At 41.7% G+C, this 21,843-nt stretch overlaps 3 protein-coding genes across 7 annotated transcripts in view; 1 reads left to right on the top strand and 2 right to left on the bottom strand.

Moving 5' to 3' along the window:
- Window positions 1–1,291: 1,291 nt before the first annotated feature.
- bend4 (BEN domain containing 4) lies at window positions 1,292–10,399 on the bottom strand. 2 transcript variants are annotated; one of them, XM_031862946.1, is made up of 6 exons: window positions 9,697–10,399; window positions 6,370–6,966; window positions 5,141–5,232; window positions 4,931–4,957; window positions 4,393–4,633; window positions 1,292–3,180 (listed from the first exon to the last, which is right to left on the bottom strand). In XM_031862946.1, the coding sequence occupies exons 1-6, from the start codon at window positions 10,169–10,171 to the stop codon at window positions 2,948–2,950; spliced, it is 1,665 nt and encodes a 554-aa protein (XP_031718806.1). In that variant the 5' UTR covers window positions 10,172–10,399; the 3' UTR covers window positions 1,292–2,947. The 2 variants fall into 2 exon arrangements, with proteins under 2 accessions (XP_031718806.1, XP_031718807.1); XM_031862947.1 differs by lacking the exon at window positions 1,292–3,180 and having other exon boundaries at window positions 4,438–4,633; window positions 6,314–6,966.
- Window positions 10,400–11,706: 1,307 nt separating this feature from the next.
- Window positions 11,707–15,340, top strand: shisa3 (shisa family member 3). Its single transcript, XM_031862726.1, has 2 exons — window positions 11,707–12,314; window positions 14,085–15,340. Exons 1-2 carry the CDS (start codon window positions 12,044–12,046, stop codon window positions 14,663–14,665), a joined length of 852 nt encoding a protein of 283 aa, XP_031718586.1. The 5' UTR covers window positions 11,707–12,043; the 3' UTR covers window positions 14,666–15,340.
- A 1,281-nt stretch (window positions 15,341–16,621) lies between these two features.
- The window catches only part of atp8a1 (ATPase phospholipid transporting 8A1), a 92,782-nt gene continuing 87,560 nt past the window's right edge, over window positions 16,622–21,843 (bottom strand). For all 4 annotated transcript variants that reach the window (XM_031862722.1, XM_031862724.1, XM_031862725.1 and 1 more), the window contains 2 exons: window positions 21,319–21,410; window positions 16,622–19,190 (listed from right to left, as the gene is read on the bottom strand). In XM_031862722.1, coding sequence (XP_031718582.1) covers window positions 19,093–19,190; window positions 21,319–21,410 — 190 coding nt within the window. In that variant the 3' untranslated portion in view covers window positions 16,622–19,092. The remainder of the gene's footprint in view (window positions 19,191–21,318; window positions 21,411–21,843) is intronic.

The raw sequence follows: 21,843 nt of genomic DNA, 5'->3' as shown, positions 1-21,843 counted from the left end.
ACCTGTACATTGACTTAAATTACAGTACAGCCCTTTATCGATATTGTTTGGAGAACATTTTTTACTGATGAACTTCATTAGGTTACTGTCATTCTTGCAGCTACACACCGCCACCTGGTGGAGATCAGTGACAGTTCAGGATGAGAAGAAATGGCACAAAAGAGAGCATCAACTACAAAAAAAATATTAAAGACACAGTCACATCCTGTTATTTCTTTCTAAACTAATTAAACACATCAGCCTCCATCTGATCCAAATAGCTGTCTGCTGTAACACTGAGACAGCTGCAACTTTAAATTCACTGCCATTTTGTCTAATTACATTCATCGACTAAGCTTTGTGAAATAGTAGTTTTTGTTTTTTTGCTTAAGGGAGAGTCGACTACATTTTTTGGGACAGTTGGGGTCTTTAGTGATTGAAGAATGTGTCTTTTGTCTTCATCTACAGCAGCTCCCACCTTCACTTACAGGTTCAAAATGGAAGAATATATATTTCTATATTTGTTAAACAGAATGCATCATGTTTAGTTTGCTTTAAATTTGCTATTTGCACCTGTTTTGCGTGATTTGATGAATTTCTGTATTTCTGTAGAATCACCAGCAGATGCTGTCTTATAAACATTTACTCAAGTGCTGTTAAGTACAGTCTTGACGCACTTGTACTTTATTGAGTATTTTAATTTCATGCTACTCCACAACATTTATCTGACAGCTTTACTTACTAGCTACTTTGAAGATTAAGATTATACGAATAAAATATTATCAATTTATAAAATATGATGCAGGGCTGAAATATAGTGAACTGAAATGAGCTCCATCTCCACCCGATATAACATTAAAATATGAATAAATCAGTAACAACGTTCAGTAATAATATTCCTTTATATAAATAGATATATATTTACTGTCTTCAAATAACTGAATCTCTATACATCAGAAAAAAACAGATTATTGTTCATGGATCAGATCACAATCCTCGAAGTGTTACTTTATATCAGATGGAAATGAAAACATTGATTTAAAATAGGCACAGTATTAATGCCATATTTACAATAATTAGATCTAGTAATCTAGAAATAGTGAAAATATAATTTAATTGTCCAATGCATCATAATCTGGAATCATAGATGTTATGCTCTTAAATGAAAGAAATAAAACTGTACTCTAAATAAAAACTGCTCTCCTTTTTTAAACTGATCGTTTTTATATCTTCAAGAATTCAAAATAAAATGTCTAGAATAATTTGCACAACAATTATAACAGTAGATAGATAGATCATCATCAATGTAAGCTTTCAGCTTCAGTGCTTGTTTTATTTATTATAAATAAAAAAACAACAGAAGCTATTCGATTTGTAAAAATCCTACCGATGTTTCACAGTGTTGATAACAGCCACTTTGAGGGAGTAAATACAAATAAACGCTCACATTCAGAACAGCAACACAACGACAGAATCCAACTGTTTAAGGTTTCTGTGGCACTTTCCTACTTGGCTTTTTAAGAGAGAGACGCGGTATTTCAAGAACACCTCACACGATACAGTACTTTATATTACACATTTACACAGCACTGTCGACGTGGCAAACTGACCTAATAAATCTGGTACATTCAAAACGTAGAAAACGGTGTCATGAAGTGAAGTGACCGAGTACCAAATATAATAAATACAAAGTCAAAGAATAAAAGTGGTTCAATTCTAAGGACTTCTCAGTGTCGGGCAGCTTCAGCCACAGCGACACCCGTAAAAGTGCAAATAAGAAAGAAGTGCTCGAATTGTCTTCCACTTGGGTCAACAGATACTTATTTAGAGGTGATTATTCTCTGTCATTATGAAGAAGACAGTGACAACCCACATTGTGATGACATGACCGATATAACACACAAAGCATCAACACTTTATACTGTGGAGGTCTTGAATCAAGTTTAAGGCAATATTATATGGCAACAATCATTCATCCCGAGGCAAAAAGTCTTCTCACTGATGATAAAAAATGAAAGTAGGTTGAATGCAATAAATTTACCTTGCAGTTGAAGATTTTTCGCGTCAAGATGAATAAAATAATCTGACAGAGCAAAGAAAGTGCATAAATTAGCATTAAATAGAAACCGCCTTCTTGTTATTTCTCATTGTGTTTTTTTTACTGCAAATCTGCATTTTAATCATTAGCATACCTTCACCAGCGTTACATCGCTGACATATACAGCATTTCAAACTAATTTAGGAGACTTCTTGTAACCTTTGCAGATTAATAATTCTGTGTTAATATCAAAGACTGTTCTGCAATATGACACATTTCTTAAAACTTGACACATCAGAACTGATTCTAATCAAAGCAAAAACAAATGAGGATGAAAAGTGCAAGACTACAGGTAACAAAACACGACTTTCTCAGAGGCACTCCTGTTTGAAAGGTTGCAATTAAAGGTGCTTCGCCAATGGCGCAGAATGTGGTGGAAAAATATGAAATGCTACTTTCTGTGATGTGATGAAGGGCACAGTGTCAGTGATGGATATGATAAGTCTCTAACTTGGGTAACATTAACACAAAGAGGTTCCTGATTACCTTAACGTATGCATGTACATTGTGAAAGAAATCACTGGGACTCCATCCCCAAAAACACAAAACAAAAGAAACAGAAATATTCCAGAGATAGTGAAAAAACTGCTGAAAACATCAAACCATAGAAAAAGTAGCAAATGGAAGACTCAAATAAATAAAAAAAAGAAAGATACCGTAAGATAAACATTTTGCCGAAGCAAAATTTTAGGTATAAAAATGGCAAAAGAGCTAGAAACTATTCAAAGGGACTGCAGTTATATTGTGAATGAATAACGTCATCTGGAATGTTTTCTTCACTCTGTAAAGTGACAGGTTCAGGTCAGCGTTTTGGGATATGTTGTTGTACAGCTACATTTCCTGCATTTGTCTCTAATTCCTCCTTTGACTTCAGTCCGACTGGCCGTTCTGGCAGCCTTTCAGATACAGTTCGTCCTGCGACAGATGTCCATCAAAGCCGTCCATGTAGAGGCTGCTGGTGCTGCTGCCGCTGCTGCCCAGGAACGTACCGACCGCCCGGCCCTGACGAGCGTGACCGACGGCATCGCTGAACACCTTGTTGATCTGCTCCTCTGAAGGCATCCACCAGTCTGGGTTCGAGGCACAGTGCATCCGGATGAAGTCTGGCAAGAAGATTTTCAATCAAAACAAGATTAAAAAAATGTGAAAGCAAACTTTAACTTGTACCACTGTCCAACAGGATGGAGGTTTCCAGGGTGTGTTTTGTTTTATATTTGTAATGTCATAAAAAAACACCACTGTCCTAATATTTTGGACCTTTTCTTTACACAAACCATGATAGTGGGACTGAAGTTAAATCATAAGTAGATTCAATCTGCAATCTCAGGTGAAATTCACATAAAAAAAATGTATTGATTCTGAATCTTATCTTTTACACAGACCTGATCTTTGTGTGGTGAAAACACATCTGATGTGCCCTTCAAATAGTTATAATATATATTTTTATATTACCAATATATGAAATGACACCGTGACATTGTGTAACGTATACATAGAGAATCTGCAGTATCTCTTTTTCAATGAGCTTTATAGTGAGTTTCAGCTTATTGTTTAGCTGTCTGGCCCTCAACTTTACTGTTTCACTCTCTCCGCCCTCATCGTGTTGTTTTAGGCGGCAGCAGGCAGCTATTTTCAGAGGAAAAAGCTCTAAAAACTGACAAGCACCAAACAGCCGACAGACACAGTTAGCTGGTGAACATAGTAGAGCATAAAGAGCCAGATGTTTCCCTCAGGAGGTGGTGGAGACCAAAAACGGAGCAAAAAGAAGAAGGTGAACCCAAACACCACTCTGAATAAGTGATTATGTGTCTCTGTAACTGCTGGATGTGTAAGTAAGCAACTGTTTGATAACAAATTCAACATATCAACTTAAAAAGTGACGATATGTAAATTTTGTTCACAACTTGTTTCTGCTGCCCCGAAGTGGCTGAAAAAAACAGTTATTAACAAGATTAAAATAATAAATCGCGAGACAGTTTATAGTGGAAATCTATAGATCGGTAATAAGTGAAATAATTAATAATAATAATAAATAATGATCTCACTTGAAAGCTACTGCTGCTTTTCAATTCTGAAACATATGCTGTAAAATATCTAGTACTCTAAAAAGCATGGCACTGCATCATTCAAACAACACTAACATTTTATAAGGAGACATTTGCCAGAGCTTCTGGCTGTTGGACAACTGCAGGAGCTCTACTAGTGTTTCAATTCCCAGGGTTTTTCAACAATAATGCATCACTTAAATTGAGCAGACTGAAGCATAATGCAAACACTCTTCTAACTCGACACGACTTCTTTTCCAGGCCGTGTACCTCTGAGGCAGCTGACTTTGACGGGGTTGAGCGGTCGTCTCTCCAGGCCTGGATCTCCTGAGTGGACCGAACGCTTCCTTTTGCCCAAACCGCAGGAGAACTTGAGCTCGTCTGTGGTGAAGACGAAGCGAATCAGGTAGCGCAGCAGCCGCCTGCCATCTTTCTTGGAGGAGTTGACGGCTTCGTCCCACTGCTTATTAGAGATGAAGAGAGGATAGTTCTCCAGCAGCTGTTTGCTGCCCTGCAGGGAAGAGGTGAATAGATTCAATAGTCAGAAGGAGTTCAGGTTTAACTCCTCATCCAGCCTCACGTGGTCATTTTACTTTTTTACCAAATTTGACAACATTGTCTGAAGTTTTGTCTACTTTGAAATGGACTTTTAACCTTCTTTTAGGGTGTACACTATCATTTTATGTCAATGTAACTAATTTGCCACCACGTCCTGTTTTCACAGACAAAAGTTGCACAAATATAAACTGAAGGTTTTATTCTTTATCATCTTAAAAAACAACAGATTTTATGAATTAAAAACACAGACCTCAAAGACTGTTTGCCGTTCTTCTTCCTGCAGAGAGAGAGTTTTCTTTAATTACAAAATGTTCACACAACTTAATGGCACAATTAACACAGTGACGGAGTTACTTACTTTGGTATGGATGTGATCTGATATTTTCACACTTTAACATACGCTACTGATCACACATTCTTCAAATAGCTGTGAATAACGTACAGCGGTGTGAATCCTCACCTCGGTGAGCTGCTCCTCCGGCATCGGCTGGACCAGCTGGTTGTGAACCTCAAGAACAGTCTTGAAGTAGTCGAGGACATTTTGACAGGGAACTGCATGAAAACACATGTGATCGGAAATAGAAACACAAAATTACGACCCATCTGGTGATTCATTTAACAACAATAATCCAGCAATGTGCAGATAAAATGAGCTGTGTTAGTGCAAATTAGGTTACGGTGACACTGGGGAGCAGATAACTTAATAAAAATTAGATGCTATTAAAACTCTGTGATGCATTTAGAGAGTGAGAAGTGGCTTTCTGAGGTCTAATAACATTATATTAATTAAAGGTGCAGAAATCAGTTCAACATTTTCTGAGAATATTTTCATATAAAACCATTTTTACTGGTTTATACAGACAGGTGACAGATTAACAAAGAGCTTCAATAAATTAGTAGAAATGAAACAATTAGTTGAATAATCGATCTACACAAAATCAATTCGCTGCTTTGATATTCAAATGTGTTCATCATTTTATCATAAATTCTAGCTTTGTTAGTCGTGTGGGTCTGGGGTTGGTAGTGTTGATCCATCACTTTGGTCTAGACTGAAATATCTGAACGACTGTTGAATTATTAGAAAACAAAAAATAAACTATGATGCATTATTATCGATAAAACCAGAGCCGTTTTAAAGTCAGAGTCACGTCTCAAGTCTTTCACGTCAAAAAGTAACTTTTTCCGAGGTTTTTTTTGTGGTGCCAGCTGCTGCAACTGAAAGTGTGCGTCAGGTAATGGAGACGCAACATGCATTCTCAATATCTTGTTCATTATTCATGATGTTTGCTCCACCAATGCTCCAAAATAGAAACTACACACAATGCTGCATTTTACAATATTCATAGGTCACCAAGTCAAGTCTCCACAGCTTTTTCCATCAAGCCTCAAGTCTCCAGCCCTGGATTCAACTATCCAGCAGGACTTTTAACGGTGTGGTATTTTACTTTTAAAAAAGTGTGCTTCCTCTACCACTGCCAATACCAACATTTTCACGAAGAGAAGGAGTAAAAATTAGGTACAATGGAGAACCCATAAGTTTGAAGCTCCCAAATCACAAAATCGGACCCGACATATGTTAGAAGAACGGAGTTCAACCTTTCCTTTAATTTGTCACCAATATGTATCACTGTACCTTTGAGCCATCCCAAAGAATAAGACCCTGTGAAGTCCTAGCTTTCATTACTGCACCTGGGACGTTCTCCAGCTTGTTGCGGAGCTCCTCGTTCTCCTGCTGCAGAGACAGCACCTCCTGCTCCAACTCCAGGCAGCGTGGACAGCAGCTCTCCTCCTCCTCTTCCTCCTCGGGCAGCGTGGACGACGGGTGGCCGTACGACTCTGACGGAGTCGGCGAGCCCCAGCCGCCCAGGTTGTGTCTCGGAGGAGACACCCCTGAGCCGGGCTCCGCCGACGGGCACTGCTCATTGTCCAAACCGGCAGCCAGATGTTGCTGCTGCTGCTGCTGCTGCTGCTGCTGCTGAGGCCCTGAGAGCAGATAGTTCTGTAGGGAGTCTGTGAAGATGCGGAGAACGGCAGAGGTCTGTTGTTGGTTCAAATGGCTTTGTTGGGCCTCCTCTTCTGGGTCTGTGGTGGAAGAGCTCTCTTCAGGTTTGGACTTCACCAGCGAGGAGGAGTGAATCCCCTGTACCTCCCCTGGCCCGCCTTCCAGCTTGATGTTGGACGTGAAGGAGGAGGATGAGGAGGAGGGCTCCAGGAGGCGGCCGTTGTTGAGGAGGCTGAGGACTCGGCTACACTGCTGGGCGAATGCATCCAGGATAAGACGATTCTCTGTGGCAGAGAGGGAACATCAAGAGGTCAGAGGCAGCCATCGCTCTACAATCAAGGGGTATGTTGTGTTCAGACGGGTAACGGTTCATTTTTGACCTCGGAAACAGCAGTTGACAAAATAATCGCACCACTGTCCATTTAGCAGCTGTTCTGAAACGTTTGACTGCATCACATGATCTTCATCAGCAGACCGAGTTTGAGTCATTGCCATAGAACCAACTTTTGGGTCAACATGGGCGAGAAGTCAACATCTACAGTTCCATGACAATCAACAAACTCAACCTGCTGATGAAGACCATGTGATGAAGGCAAAAGCTCCAGAACAGCTACTAAATGGACCTTTTCTTTGCTGGCTATCATTCGTCCTCTATGACTGTTACATTATTATAGATGAGCAGCATTTTACTGTAGTACTGGGGTTTAGGTGAAGATAGTTTTTACTTCACAAATCTACATTCCTATTTTGGACTGATTTCAAATATTTGCTGTTCTTGTGAAATACTGGATAATCTGACATCTTTGGGCCTTGAAAACTTATTTTTTTAAGAAGCTTAGAGGGGAAATGTTTCTTTTGAGGATCTACTGACAAGACATCTGAAATGCGACAAGGGGCCCTAACCAGATATGTGTTGATTACACGGGGTCAGGAGCAGAAAAGTTTGGGAACCACTGGTTTTATTTTAACACAAAGCATTCTATTTTTTTAAGCTTAAATTGTGTTTGTTTTTTTGTGCTAAATCAAAATCTGTCAAAAACGTGTTGTGGTTTAACAACGTTTACCTCTGAAGTGTAGCAGAAGCAGAAGGAAGCAGTACCTCAAAAGTGAAGTACTTTAGCGTAGTACTGCTGAAACAGGAAAGCAGCAGATATGGAAACAAAGTGAGTGATTCTGTGTTTTGTCTTTCTCATGGTTCTGGTTATTTTATGCCTCCCTTTTCTCTCTTTTTGTGGCAAATCTTTCCACATGTAGTCGGCCTCTCTGCTCATAGAAATGTCAACTTGATTATGCTGATTTATTCAGATGTCAATAAACTCTGAAGTCACAGTATCTGCTGTGACCAAACCCAGCCGAGCAAAGCAAATCGGCACGGAGCTATTGTCCAGAAACAAGCCTCAGTGTACAGTTTCCCTGGTAGTCTGGGCACGTCTCAATGAGATGATCTCACACATACCTCCATGTAATGATTATGAGTCCAGTGTCCTCGCGCACACACACACACACACACACACACACACACAGACAAAATGAGTTCTATGCTGCCACTGCTGCGTTGCCACTCGCTCAGACGTATCAGCCTGGCGCAGATGTGTCGCATTTATTAATATGCGTGCTGTCTCTGTTTACCCGTCGAGATGTATCTGATATCATTTGCCTTCACCCCCCCACCCCCTCTAAACTCACTTCTCTCACCAGTTCTGTGGCAGTGTGAGCAGAGAACCTCATAAAATTTCATTAAAAATAACACGCTCGGCAGAGGCAAATTTATGAGCCCCATTTATTTTAATCACAACTCTTTGGGAACGGCTTTTCAATGCAATTTGTGTTATTGTGTGTTGAACCGATTGCTGAGTCCAGGGGTCTCCGCAGCCTGTCTCCTCGAGAAGGGCATCAAGTTTTTGTTATTTTCTTTTCAGCCATGAGAGGGACGTTAAATTCCTCCCATCATGCAGATAGAGAGCACTTTGATGTGTCATCATCAGTAAGAATGCACGACTAGTTCAGCTGGGATTGGATGGTGCATCTTGTGTAATATGAGCAGAGAAAATATGGTTTAGTGTGGTTATTTCATGAGTGAAATCAGGATAATGTGTATACCATAAGGGATGCAAACTATGGGTCATCATGACTGAAATCTGGGCTTTATACTTACAGAGAATCTGTAATCCTGCTCACTCACAGATTGAAGTGGGTTAAAGATGCCTGATTTTAGATTACATTTGCTAATTCTCATGCAGGCGAGTTAATACAGTGCAACCTGAGCTCGGACTGAACACTGGATTTTCTGTAAAGCAACAATCACCAGCAGCAAATTGAGCCTCTGCTTCCAGCAGTGATAAAGAGATTACTATCTGATTGGGAGGAGGAGATGTAATGTTTAATTTCGTAACTGTCAGGATTAGGTTCATTGCTTTCATCTTAATGTTGGTTCCCATGGACCCGCCCTCCACACAGGGAACACATTTCTTCCTGAGCCTGCACACAGCCCACTAATGAACCGCAGCTGAGGAGAAAAATTAGCATGGAACAATGTGTTTCAAGCAGAGGGCCCTTCTTGCACACAGACACATACAAAAAAACTCACAAATCAACACACACACACACACACAGACAATTACCCAATTTCATTTTTAGCACATGCACACTGGAGATTCAATCATGACTGCTCTCATTACAGCAGCAAATCAATCACTGCTGACAGGAAGAAAAAAAGAGGAAGAAACGGGAACAAAAACATGACGCTCACGTGAACAAAGGAGATGCTTGCTATTAATGACATAATTTGTTGTGTTCCATTCAAGTTTATTGACTCTGTAGAGGCTTAATGCACAGATATCTGGGCAGCAAAAACTCTAAATATACACCAGAATCCGGAAAATCTGAGGACGTGTAGCTCAGAAAAAGTATCACCATCCCAAATCCAAATGACTAAAAGTAGCTTTAGAGATGGAGCAGACCCGCACACATGACCAGGAGTCACTCTCATCACTCTGAACAAGTTTGAAACCCACCTGAGCTGATACCGTAGGTGCAGTCTGGGGAGAATCTGGGCTCCGCTGTGCCGCTGCTGGCGCGCCGCTGCTGGGTACCAGGAGATGCTGCCGCCGCCGCCGAGGTGGATGTCGGGACCCTGCTGCTGGGCCTGTTCTCACATGGGAAACGATCCTGCTGCTGCTGCTGCTGCTGAGGCGTCGGGTGATGCTGCTGACTGCTGCTGATAGCGGCGCTGGTTTGGTGGGGCTGCTGCAGACGCTGGTTGTAGTGATGGTGGTGGGGCTGGAAACGATGATGCTGCTCGGGATGGAAAGTGAAGTGATGTCCGTCGCCAAACAGAGGCACCTCGGCCACAGCGGACCTGTCAAAGCGCGACTTGCCCGCCGAGCGCTTGCTCTGGAAGGTTTTCAGGGTGCTGTACGGACCCCGTTGTTGTCGGCACATCTTCGGGGCGCATGGCCCTTCATCTGCGGGCTGCATCTCTCCCTCCATCCCAGCCAGGTGTCACAGCGCGGCGGACGGGCTCCGGGATCGGTGTCGCGGCGCGCTGATGTGACAGGCTGGCGGATCAGATCCGTCACTGTCTGGCTCCGTTTCCCTCGTACACACCGTGCGAAGGGTGGGCTCATTTACTGACAAGCCGCCGCTCCAATCCCCAGTCGGGAGCGCCGACACTGAGACTCCCCCAGAGGGAAATACAGGCGGGACTTGTGCGCCGCTGCCTGCCTCCTTTGTAGCCCCCATCCACACAGAGAACAACGGGGCGCTATGGCATTTGTACAATCTGGAAATGAAAAAAAAAACGCAGAACGAAATCCTACAAATGAAAAGGCAGAGGCCATTTTGCTACTGAGCTCAGAGCATAAACAAAGCAACATGAGCGCAAATGAAAGAAAAGGCCATCCACACCCAGACATCTCAAAATGAGCAAATAATCAAATAAAGAATACTGAGCTAATCCTTGTTGTTTTTTTGTTGCTTTTTCTAACTATTTGAAACCATAGCTATAATTGGAACAATACAACTGAATAAAATAAACTGCTAAAAAGATTTATGATAAAAAATATGATTTTATACAGGTTTTATTCTTCGGATCCTTACTTAAGTTTATTTTTCTTTAAAGTGGTGAAAAGGCCAGCTGTCTTACCGTTCAAATCTGAATTGGCCTCATGTTTGAAATCATTTTAGCGTAGCTCTGTCTGGTAGCCTGCAGGCCTAAAAGTTTGCAGCAACACATGGGGGCGCCACATCAGTAGATTACAAAAAGATTTACTAAATGGAGGGACGAAAAGACCTGCTGCTAATTAACATACACGTTTTTACTCTCATTTTCAACAGGCCAGACAGGTCGGTAGTTTTTGCTTCTGCGTAATATCAAAACACATACAAGTGCTTAGTCAACAACATGTCTGTATTGGTAATTATGAAAGATGAAAAGGTCTATATAAAGGAATGATCTGAATAAAGTATTGATAGGCTGATATAATGCACTTTAAATGGTGATTATCATAAATGATCAAATCAAGTAAGCATATTTTCAGACAACAATGGAGCATCTGAATGCAGTGTCAGACAACAAGTATTTAAATCACAAGTTTGAACTGCCTTAAATTTCTTCCTCTCCTTGAAGTAGCCACAGATCTATTAATAATATGCATTAAAGTGAGGCTGTGCTTGTTTTTGCTGAACATACTTGATCAACCACAACCTGTAGTGCCCGTAGTATCAAGTATTATAAACACACGCCATAAATAAAACTATAAACATTATAAATGTCAAACATGATGATGAACACAAACTGCAGGTCGATCTTAATTCAGTACAGCTGCAGCACTCTGGGTCTCCACTCATGCAATAAACTCGTAAAGATCATTTATGCACGTTATTTGGGTACTTTCGTGGTAATCGGCACCGCTGCGACCACGACCACCACCACCACGCGGACGCGCACGTCCGGTCAATGGGAATTACGTGAGCGCGTGCACAGCTAGAGTCACAAAAGCAGCAACTCTCCAGTGAGGTGGGCGCACAACTCCTGCACCGACATCAACAAACAACCTCAGGAGCCCGGAGCAGTTTGTTTGGATGAGAAGAAAGTTCCCTGGTGATATTTTAAGAGGTTTCTTGAAGAGAAGGTTCAATCAAGGATTTGCTCGCATTGCAATTTGGGAACTTTTGGCTCAGAACGGTTTGGATGGTGGGAATTATGACGGTGACATAAGTTTAGGTCTCCGGATCGCCGCGTTTCTCTTTCAGTGAATTCATCTCAATGAAGAGCCTCTAACCCGGACCCGACACACTCCGTGGCCCGGAGCTGAAGCCCACCGGACGCAGGGAACCGTGAACCCCCAGCGGCTTGCCGGGATGGTGTGCCTGCTCAACTGCCTGCTGCTGGGATATCTGACCTGGAATCTGCGGATATCGGACGCACAGGGGGAGTACTGTCACGGCTGGCTGGACGCTAATGGGAATTATCATGATGGCTTCCAGTGTCCGGAGGACTTTGACACCATGGACGCCACTGTGTGCTGCGGCTCCTGCTCGCTGCGCTACTGCTGCGCGGCCGCGGACGCACGGCTGGACCAGGGCGGCTGCACCAACGACAGGGAGGTGGACAACATCGAGTTCGCAGCGCGTAAGTGTCGTGGTTTTAAGCTTACCGACTTAAATGTGCATTCCCGAAAGTTTAGTGTTCAGGAAAACTTCTCTAATTAGTTCAGAGTTGAATTCGGTTGGGTGCAAACACAAACAGCTACAGAAGTTCAGTCTCAACCTAAATGTAATATAAAGTACAGGTTTCTACAGAGGTCAGAGGTCAGCTGAACAAAATCAATAAACACTAAATAATACATGTTTCAGTGCCTTGCCCAAGGACACTTTAGTGTCCAACCACCAGAGCAGACAGACTGCTGTCATATGAAATTATGAGAAAAGTGACATTATGCTAAATATTTGGTTCATCTACTCAAACAAGACACCAATACATGTGTTCTTTGGGAAAACAAGGACAAACACATTTTGAGGACAAAATGTTGAAGTGTGTTGAATTGTAAAATAGGAAAGTTGCAGGAAAGAAAAAACTAAAGACACCTTTCTTAGAAGTTGTGATGTGTTTTACAAAAGTTTTGTATTTCCAGTTACTGTGTTTTAAGGCTTTCATGTATTTCCAGCATTAATCAAGCAAAGTGTCCAGTTTCCAGCACCTTGTTATCTCAGCTCCTGTGGCTTCATTTGACCCGAACTCACTACAGATCACTATCGGTGTAGAGAAGAACTAGGGGGACGCAGCCCGTCAGTCACTCAACAAATGTTCTTCAAACTTACTCTTTACAAATCCTTGAGCAGAAATAAGCACAAAACTCACAAAACAAAAGATAAGCTGGATCAGAATGCAGGAATGTATTCAAAACCTTCTTACACAAGCCGCTTCATTGTGCTGCCAAACAAAAAATTCACATTGACTTTGGATTTGCCAACCAATGTAAGCACAACTGAATGAGACAGCAACAAATTATCTTTAACTTCTTTAAACCTTTAATAGGCTCAAATGTTACGTTAACCCTCCGAGTTGTGAAATCTTAAATAAAAGGTCACTTTAACCCTCAAGGTTTTATTTTTCTTCAAAGTTTTCTTTAAATTTCCCGAACTGATAAGCTATGGGGCCTTAACTGAATGGACTGTGCTCACAATTTCCTAATTTTTTCCTATCAAAATAAATAAACATTCGCTGATTTCCTCCCAAAGTGCAAATGGGCTTCACAGAGCGTAACCTCCGCTGTTTGTATTGTCCAGAAGGAATGTGTCCGTTAAGTTTTGTTAATAATACTGTAAAGGAATTTAAAGAAATAACTTCATTAAATAATGTTCAGTTTCACAATTTTAGTCACCATAAACATCCGTGCAGGCTGGAGGTTTTAGTCACCAACAAGGTCAAACTTAACTTTAACTACTCTATTTAGGATTCATAAGCACTACATAAACATTCATGTTTTATGACGCACTATACTCTAGTTGTAAGCAGATGTAAGTGTTTATTATTGTATTTCTGAACAACTATAACTCCTCCTGTAAGCATCCACAAGTGGTGTATAAACATAATGAATGACAATATAGTAAAACAGTTATCATATAAAACATGTCATACAACATTTACTAAATGTTTATATAGTGCTTGTAAAGGTTAAATAGTGGAGTCAAAGTAAAATACTGTATAATATCTTTGATTTATTTAAGTTAAATTAGTTATTTTTTGGTCTCCAGGGCAGTGAAAATAGAAAATCAGAACACCAACGGTGGTCAATGTTTTCCTACATGTAGATACATATTAATAACCTGCAGCTTTCTATCACATGAAGCTGCTTCCGCATTATTGATCCTAACCTGCTTGTGTCTCCTCCCCCCTCAGAGCCCATCTACGTGCCCTTCCTAATGGTAGGGAGCATCTTCGTCGCCTTCGTCGTGGTCGGCTCTCTGGTGGCCGTCTACTGCTGCACCTGCCTGCGGCCCAAGCAGCCGACCCAGCAGCCCATTCGCTTCTCCCTGCGTAGCTGCCAGGGCGAAACCATTCCCATGATCCTCACCTCCGCTCCCCCGAGCCTCCGTGCCCCGTCGCGACAGTCCAGCACGGCCACCACCAGCTCCAGCTCGGCCGGAGGGGGCAGCTCCATGCGGAGGTTTTCTCTCGGAGGTCAGGGGCAGCAGCACGGCTGCCTGGTGTCTGCCACCGTCTCCTCGTCAGCCTCCACCCCAACTCAGACCCCTCAGACTCTGCCTCCGCCACCGCCCCCTCCCTACACATCCCCACCAGCACCCATGTCAGGAGGCATGCAGCACCAACTGGCCTCCACCCACACCCACACCCAGCTGCAGCTCCACCAGCCCTCCATGTCCTCTCAGACCTTCCTTCTGCCACAGCAGTATTTCTTCCCCCTGCAGCCAGACGCCTTCTCAGCGGCCAAGGGCTTCGCCGACTTCGGACAGAGCTGACACGTCTCCCAGCGGGGGGGGGGAAATATAGAGGGATTACAAGATTTTTTTTTTTTTTTTTTTTTAGATGGTTGGATGTCAGCCGGCAAACACTCTGCATCACAGCTGGTGGTGTTTGGGTGGAAGGCCCAGGCCGTCTGAACGGACACAGAGAGAGAGCGGCAGGAGGACGAGGGATAAAGTACGACAAAGCTGCACGGCCTGAGGAGTTTCCCCCTTCTGCATCACAGGACACATCAGAGTTCAACAAACCTGTTAGAGGCAGCAACAGTGTTGAAACTTGTGCACTTTTAGCTGAAATTGTAAACAGTCCTCACTGGCCTTACATTTTATTTTTATACAGGTTGTTTTTTTTTTAAGCAGACAGCTCACAATACAGACTAAACTCTTAATCACAAACCTTCCTCTGAAAACAAACTGCACAGGCAAACGGCACCAACACTGTCACTCTGAGCATTGTTACATTATTAGAAATAGATGTTGGAAACCAGGGAAATATTGTGTTTTTTGACAATCGCAAGGACCTCTGAATGAGGGGTGGACCTGATATACAAAGGACAGTATATTTAGGAGGAAATGTGGACTTTTATAAGATGTTGTACAGGCATTGTACCCAGAGCAGGGTTGTCATATTGATTCCCTAACTTACAGCGAATAAAATGTTGCCTCTCCGTACCTCCTGTGCACTAATATGATGCCTGTTAAATTACGTTTTTGTGCTGTGAAAGAAGCCTCATCATCAATCAGACGAAAAAGGAAACCGGAGCGGTCGGTCCTGCACAGCAGCTCACTACCTGTCGCTCATTCTTGCGGCAGACTTCACAGCAGGAATGCAGCGCTGAGATCAGTCATTGTCAGTGCTCAATGAGCATGGCATGGTCACAGTGTTAAAAACAACTCGCCCCAGAAATAGAGGTTTAGGTTGCACCAACAGGTATCGCAAAACCTCAACAAAGACTTTTCTGTTCTCCAGTTATCCGACTGTGAAATAGACTCGGCAATCAGCGTCTCATGAAACCGGCAAACGGTTCAGTCTCACGATGTTTGCTGCTGCGCTGTTATCAACAGACTGTTCAATCACAAAACACAACTCACTTGACAGATTCCACTGTTAACTTCTTCAGGGCTCGTTTATACTCACAGCTGTCGGTTCAGACTTAAGTTCTCATGTTCCACACTCTGCTAATAAAAAGAAAAATACAAGTTATGAACACGTTTTGCTGACACTTCCTAAAACATTCGGATAGGTACAATACTTTCATGTCTTAGCCAGGCTTCAAAAAAGTTTCCAGTTTCTTTTCCAAGTTTAGAGTTGTGATTATTACTGCTCACACGGAAGGCTTTGACTTTATTCTGTCTCACAGATTTTAATCGAAATTAAAACTTTTTTCTGGGTCCAAAACCTCTGCAAACATTTATCTCGTAACTAAATCCATCATACATTAAAGTTACTGTGATAATGAGATCAAGACCTCATTAAAGTCGTGAAATCAAAACATATTTTTAACACCGTTGTCAGCATGTTTGCTCTGCGTTTCACCACGCTTTATTTGTCGGATGTTCAGTGCTGCGTTTGCCATTTTTGCTTACGATACGTCACCTGGTTGCTACGCTTTTATAGAGATAAGACGCCCACAAACGTCTCAAACACAGCAAAATGAAAAGAAACAATACAGGCAGAGGGAAGGGTCTCTGCAGGTACAGACACCATCACACTTCTAATACAGAAGTTATGATTGAGAGATTCTTTTTGTACAATCTATAAATAGTACTCATTGTGCTTATTATTGATTTATCAGACAATTATCTCGACTTATTGTTTGGTCTTTAAAATGTATGGCCACCAGGCAGACTTGTTCTCCCCGCCCTTTGCTGATCATGTTCTCAATGTACCGTTTGTTGACACACAATGGCAGAGTGATAACAAACCTCCAAACACACACGACAATAAGCAACTGTGTTTACATTGATCCTCCAGGATTGTAAAGTTTATTTCAGTAGTCCTTCATGGCAGTAAAAGACAACACTTATAAGTTTGCAGTCCCAACATGCAGAACAATCATCGAACAAAACAACGGAAAAGAACCAAACATTAAAGTAAAGTTAAAGGTGCGCTTTTTTTTTCCTCTTTTGTTAAGTGATCAACACTTGAGGGAGAATCAAAGTAGTACAGTTAAACATTTCAGAGAACAGTTTGTGTTATCCATTCATGCAGCCCACGACTTTCACAGACAACGAGTGTTTTATGTTTTCTGAAAAAAGAAAGCGACAGTCTACATCCACATTCAGCGGTTTGGAAACTTTTGACAAGATGACGTCCAATTAAGTTTTTACACTAAAAGACCGGCAGAGAAAAAGAATCATTAACCCTCAGTAAAGAGCTTTCCTGTAAAGCAGAGGTACACTGCATGAAGAAAACAAGTTACAAACATTTACACTCAAGAGAAATGATATACTGAAACCAGATAATACCAGATATCCACTACTGGAAAGGTACATCGAGTGCATTGTGCAACATCTCCTGTCGAAGCGAGCTGAGCGTCAGAAACTCTCACAGTCGAGGTCGAGAGTTTGATCACATACACAGTCATTCTGCACACTAACACACACACACACACACACACACACACACACTCTCTCTCCCATATGGGCCATGCATCAGCACACAGCAGTACAACATAGCTATACCTGGAGTCGTGCAGAAGGACAACTGGAGCAAGTCACACACACATTCACTCTCTCACACACACACACGACAAAAGAAACAAACCGGGAGACGCCAGAAACTCCAAATCTCACATAGAGGACACAGACATGCAATGCATACATAGAAGTTATCCACAGTAGAGGTGACACAAACACACACAATCACACACACACGCGCATACATACAGCGCATACATACAGCACATGCACATGCAGGCAAGAAACTGACTCACACACACCGTCAGAGATCTGATCTCCCATAGGGAGAAGAAAGCAATCACACAGACATTAAGTAGTCAATTATAAATAAATCAAGCTGGAACAATATTAATATTAACAACAAGACATTTAAGAAAGCTCAGTTACCTCATTCGATCTATTCTATCCTGCCAGTTTATCAGAGGAAGAAAAAAAAACAAAAAGTTACAGACAGTTCATTACAAAGCCAGTCAATGCAAAATTCATACATCTCCAATATAAAAATACAAATCCACAAAATAACTATAGAGACAAAGTAGTTTTGATATTGTCGTGGAGTTTTCCTGGCTAATATTTCTCTCCCCCTTATTAAGCTAATGGCACTTATGTTAGAAGGATAAAATCTCCATTTTAAGGGAAACACTGTCACCACTGTGAGCTCAAACAAGACCAGAGAGCCTCCCGTTCACCTCTGCAGGAACAAATCTTAGTTTATTCACGTGCCACAAGGCACTCTGTAGTTTTCACATTGTACGAGTGCAAGACTGTGGTGGGGAGACAGTGATTTAGTATTCAGTTGGTGTGTGTGTGTGTGGAACACTGGTCTAAGCTAGCTGGCTAAACTATTCTTGGCTATCTTCTTCTTCTATGAGGGAAAGGTTCTACGTAGGCACCGTCGTGATTGTTGAGACAGGAGTGATGTGTGGAATGCAATTATTTGTCACAAGCAATGCTTCTGCTGTAAAAAACGGTGGAAACAGGACTACGGTGAGTTGCAGGAGGCAACTTCTTAAAGAATTAAGAAGGAAAATAAACAAAGAAAACCAGGCACGATATCTACATACTTTAAAAAAAAGAAGAAAAAAGAAACAAATGTGTTTTAAAAGAAGCAAGGATGAAGGCATGAGTAAATGCAAGGCTTTACACAATAGATGCTTCCTTAAGTGCAAAAAGAAAATATAAATATTACAATGTCTGCTCTGAAGTGGTCCGGTTAGTGCTGGAATACACTCAGGAGTGCGATTACATTTGGTTTAAAGTTTTCCGAATTCACCAGTACTTGGAAGATTGTATATACGACTGCTCTTTGGCAATCTTTCACAAGTTGAAATCCCCTAAAACTAATCATCGTCCAGTGTTTTAACTTCTACAACAAGTGTTTAGGAGTATGATTTTAATATAATTAAATGATTTTCAATAGAGAGGAGAGACGTTCACTCCAACAAACTGAGCGAGAACAGTGAAGAACTTCAGACCACAGACTGCTAAGAAAGCACAGTGCTCATTATGTCTGCTGGACACACGACGACAGCTGATAAGTGAACACAATTTGTACGTTCCTTGTTTTTTTTTTTCCCTTTTTCAAAGACACACTCTTCTGTCCATTTCTTATTCATGTCCAAATATCCCTTCAGTGCTGGAGGCACACGTTCGCACCTCTTCTTTCCTCCCGCTAAGCTTCAATTTTCGCCAGTAGAATCGGCTGTTGTGGCTCCGGATTGGCCGACCAGAGGACCGGCGGCTCACCACTCGTTGGTCCTCTCTTTGGTGGTGTCGTACGCTCTGATGACATCGGACTGAGACACCACTCCGTTCTCGTCTTGAGAGAAGGCGTAGCCATCTGAAAAAAGGGTTTGAAGCAGTTAAAACTATGAACATTCGTGGTTTATGTAATAAAAAGTCATCATAAAAAAATGAAAAACACACTGAAAATAACTGAATAAACCATTAAAAAAACAAACATTCAAAGCAATAGTTCAGCATTTCGGGTAATATGTTTTTTAGCTGTTTTTGCAAAGAAAACCAATACTGCTCTCAAGCCTGAAGGCCACAGCCAGAAGTCGTTTAGCTTAGCGTAGCACAAAGACTGGAAACAGAAGGAAACAGATGGGCTGGCTTTGTCAAAAGGTAACAAAGTTTGCCTAGAACGCTCAATATTTAACACGTTAAATCTTGTTTGGTTAATGCACAAAAAAAGTAAGTGTAAAACAACAATTTGGGTCTTATATATGTATGCGAGACTAATTCTTTACTGGGAACAAGAGCCAGAACCAGGCGACCAGTTTTCACCTGTTTCCAGTCTTTATGCTAAGCTACGTAGCTGTAGCTAACGCCAGCTTGTGCTTCTCAGGTATTAGTGTTGTATCTGCCTCACGACCAAAGATATTGTTTTACCCGCTTCCAAAGTCACTTCCTAAGTCACAGCTGGCGAAACAAGTTAAAAATTGCTTTTACTATTCAGCGAACAGAATTTATTTTACCAGAGAAATGGAGGCTTATGTAACGTCACGTGAACATTAATACATAAGTGGCACAAACTGTAGTTTCATATTTCACGCACAGACATGAGAATGGTATCAATCTTCTTATTATGAGCAAGAAATGGAATAAGAATATTCCCAAAATGTCACACTATTCTTTAAAATAAATCATCTGATGAAAATAACAAATAATCACAGCACCCCCAAAACGGTATCTACAGTACGACAGCAGCTTTGTGATCTACCACCTAAACTCTCCTACAGGGTTCCTTTATGACCTTTGACTCCTGACTCACCTTCAGGTGTCAAATGACTCGGTCACTACCTGGAGGCCAGCAGGGAAGTTCAAAGGACCCCGCTGAGGTGAATGCATTGTGGGGGAATAACAGCGCAACATTTCATCGTTATCTCGCTCTACTCAACTCAGGGCACACGAAGGGGGAGGACAGGAAGTCAACAAAGAAAACAAAAAGAGGGAGAGAGGCGTCTATCAGGGAGCTAGAGGAGGCTGGAGGACTAAACGGGGTGAGGTTTGAATAAGGACATTTAAAAAAGGTATCACACTACAACGGTCTCACCCCCACCTATGAGACAAACAAAAAACAAACTGATCAGACACAGAAACGAAAAGAGAAAAATAAACAGAACACCAAACCCATGCTTAAAGTATCCCTAAACATGCAACGCCTGAGTTTTGCTGCTGATACGAAAGCTCTACTACTTGATACCTTACTCTACACTTAGTAGTGAAAGTAACTTTTCTTAATGTAAGCATCTAAGTAATTGATGCTTAATTGTGCATCATGGATAACTTGTTAACTACTACGTTACTTTAGTGTTTGATGTTATCTTATCCTCAAAAACAGAAATTTAAACAGACGTATGTCTAAAAAATAATATACAAAGGAAAATTAACAATTTAAATGAGACAAAATGAAATGTAAAAAAAAGAAAACAACATTCTAACAAATTCTTAACTGCCAAGTTTCAATACTCTACAGTTTTGTTTTACTTTTCAAATGATTAAAAAAGTAGTGAGATATGATATACAGTTCTTTCCAAACTGTATGTATTCATGTCTCTAACCCGCCATGAAAATAACTCATTTAATAGTTCATATGAGCAGTTTGTGAGGTTAAGACACAGGGAACAGTCGGGGAGCTGTGGCGCTGCTGCAGACACAGTTACTGACGTGTGTTTCCTGCATCTGGTGAACGCAGAGTATTTATGAAGCGAGGTGTGATGAGCGTTACTGCCTCCCGCAGACGAAGGTTTTAGAGATACAGTACGCGTCATCAGAAGAAGAATAATGATGCTCGATCTGTTCCCCTGACGAGGGAACATATTTGGAAGCAGATAAATCTAACGTGGATAAACTGGTGTTCTTCGGGGTAAACGTTGACGGCCTCACGCCTCCGTCTTAAGGGACGTTTAGCAAGAAAGGAATTTCAGAGAGAAAGAAAGAAAAACAAATATTGTGTAACTTACGGAGCAGGTTCTGCTGCATGGACTCAGACCGGTACAAACTGACTGTGCTCTTCTTGAAGACGTTCTTCAGGAGCTGGGCCCTCTCCGTCAAACTAGACACACACACACACACACGCGCACGCACGCACACGCACACACACACACACGCACACGCACACACGCACACACACACACACACACACACACACACAGAGAAGCAGAAACAGGCAGGGTGTTAGCAGCATGCTGAGCACCACGGGCAGATTTAATGAGCCATACATCAAGCTTGTGTCCTCCAGAGTGGATGGACCTGCCAACCTGCTGTTACAAACCACCATGTAAGAGGGACAAAACTCTGCAGACGCAGGGCGAAGAACAAAGTGTGTATGTGTGGGTGAAATATTTAAAACCATCATGTGTGTAAATGTAACTATACGGGTCCCACCTATGTGCATATAAGCTAAACAATCCATGTATGTGTGTGTGTATCTCTAGATGTGTGTGTGTGTGTGTGTGTGCGTGTGTCTCTAGATGTGTGTGTGTGTG

Source organism: Anarrhichthys ocellatus, unplaced genomic scaffold (genome assembly GCF_004355925.1).
Source record: "Anarrhichthys ocellatus isolate YVR2014 unplaced genomic scaffold, GSC_Weel_1.0 scaffold27, whole genome shotgun sequence".
Lineage (NCBI taxonomy): Eukaryota > Metazoa > Chordata > Actinopteri > Perciformes > Anarhichadidae > Anarrhichthys > Anarrhichthys ocellatus.
This window is presented reverse-complemented; position numbering and strand designations above follow the sequence as displayed.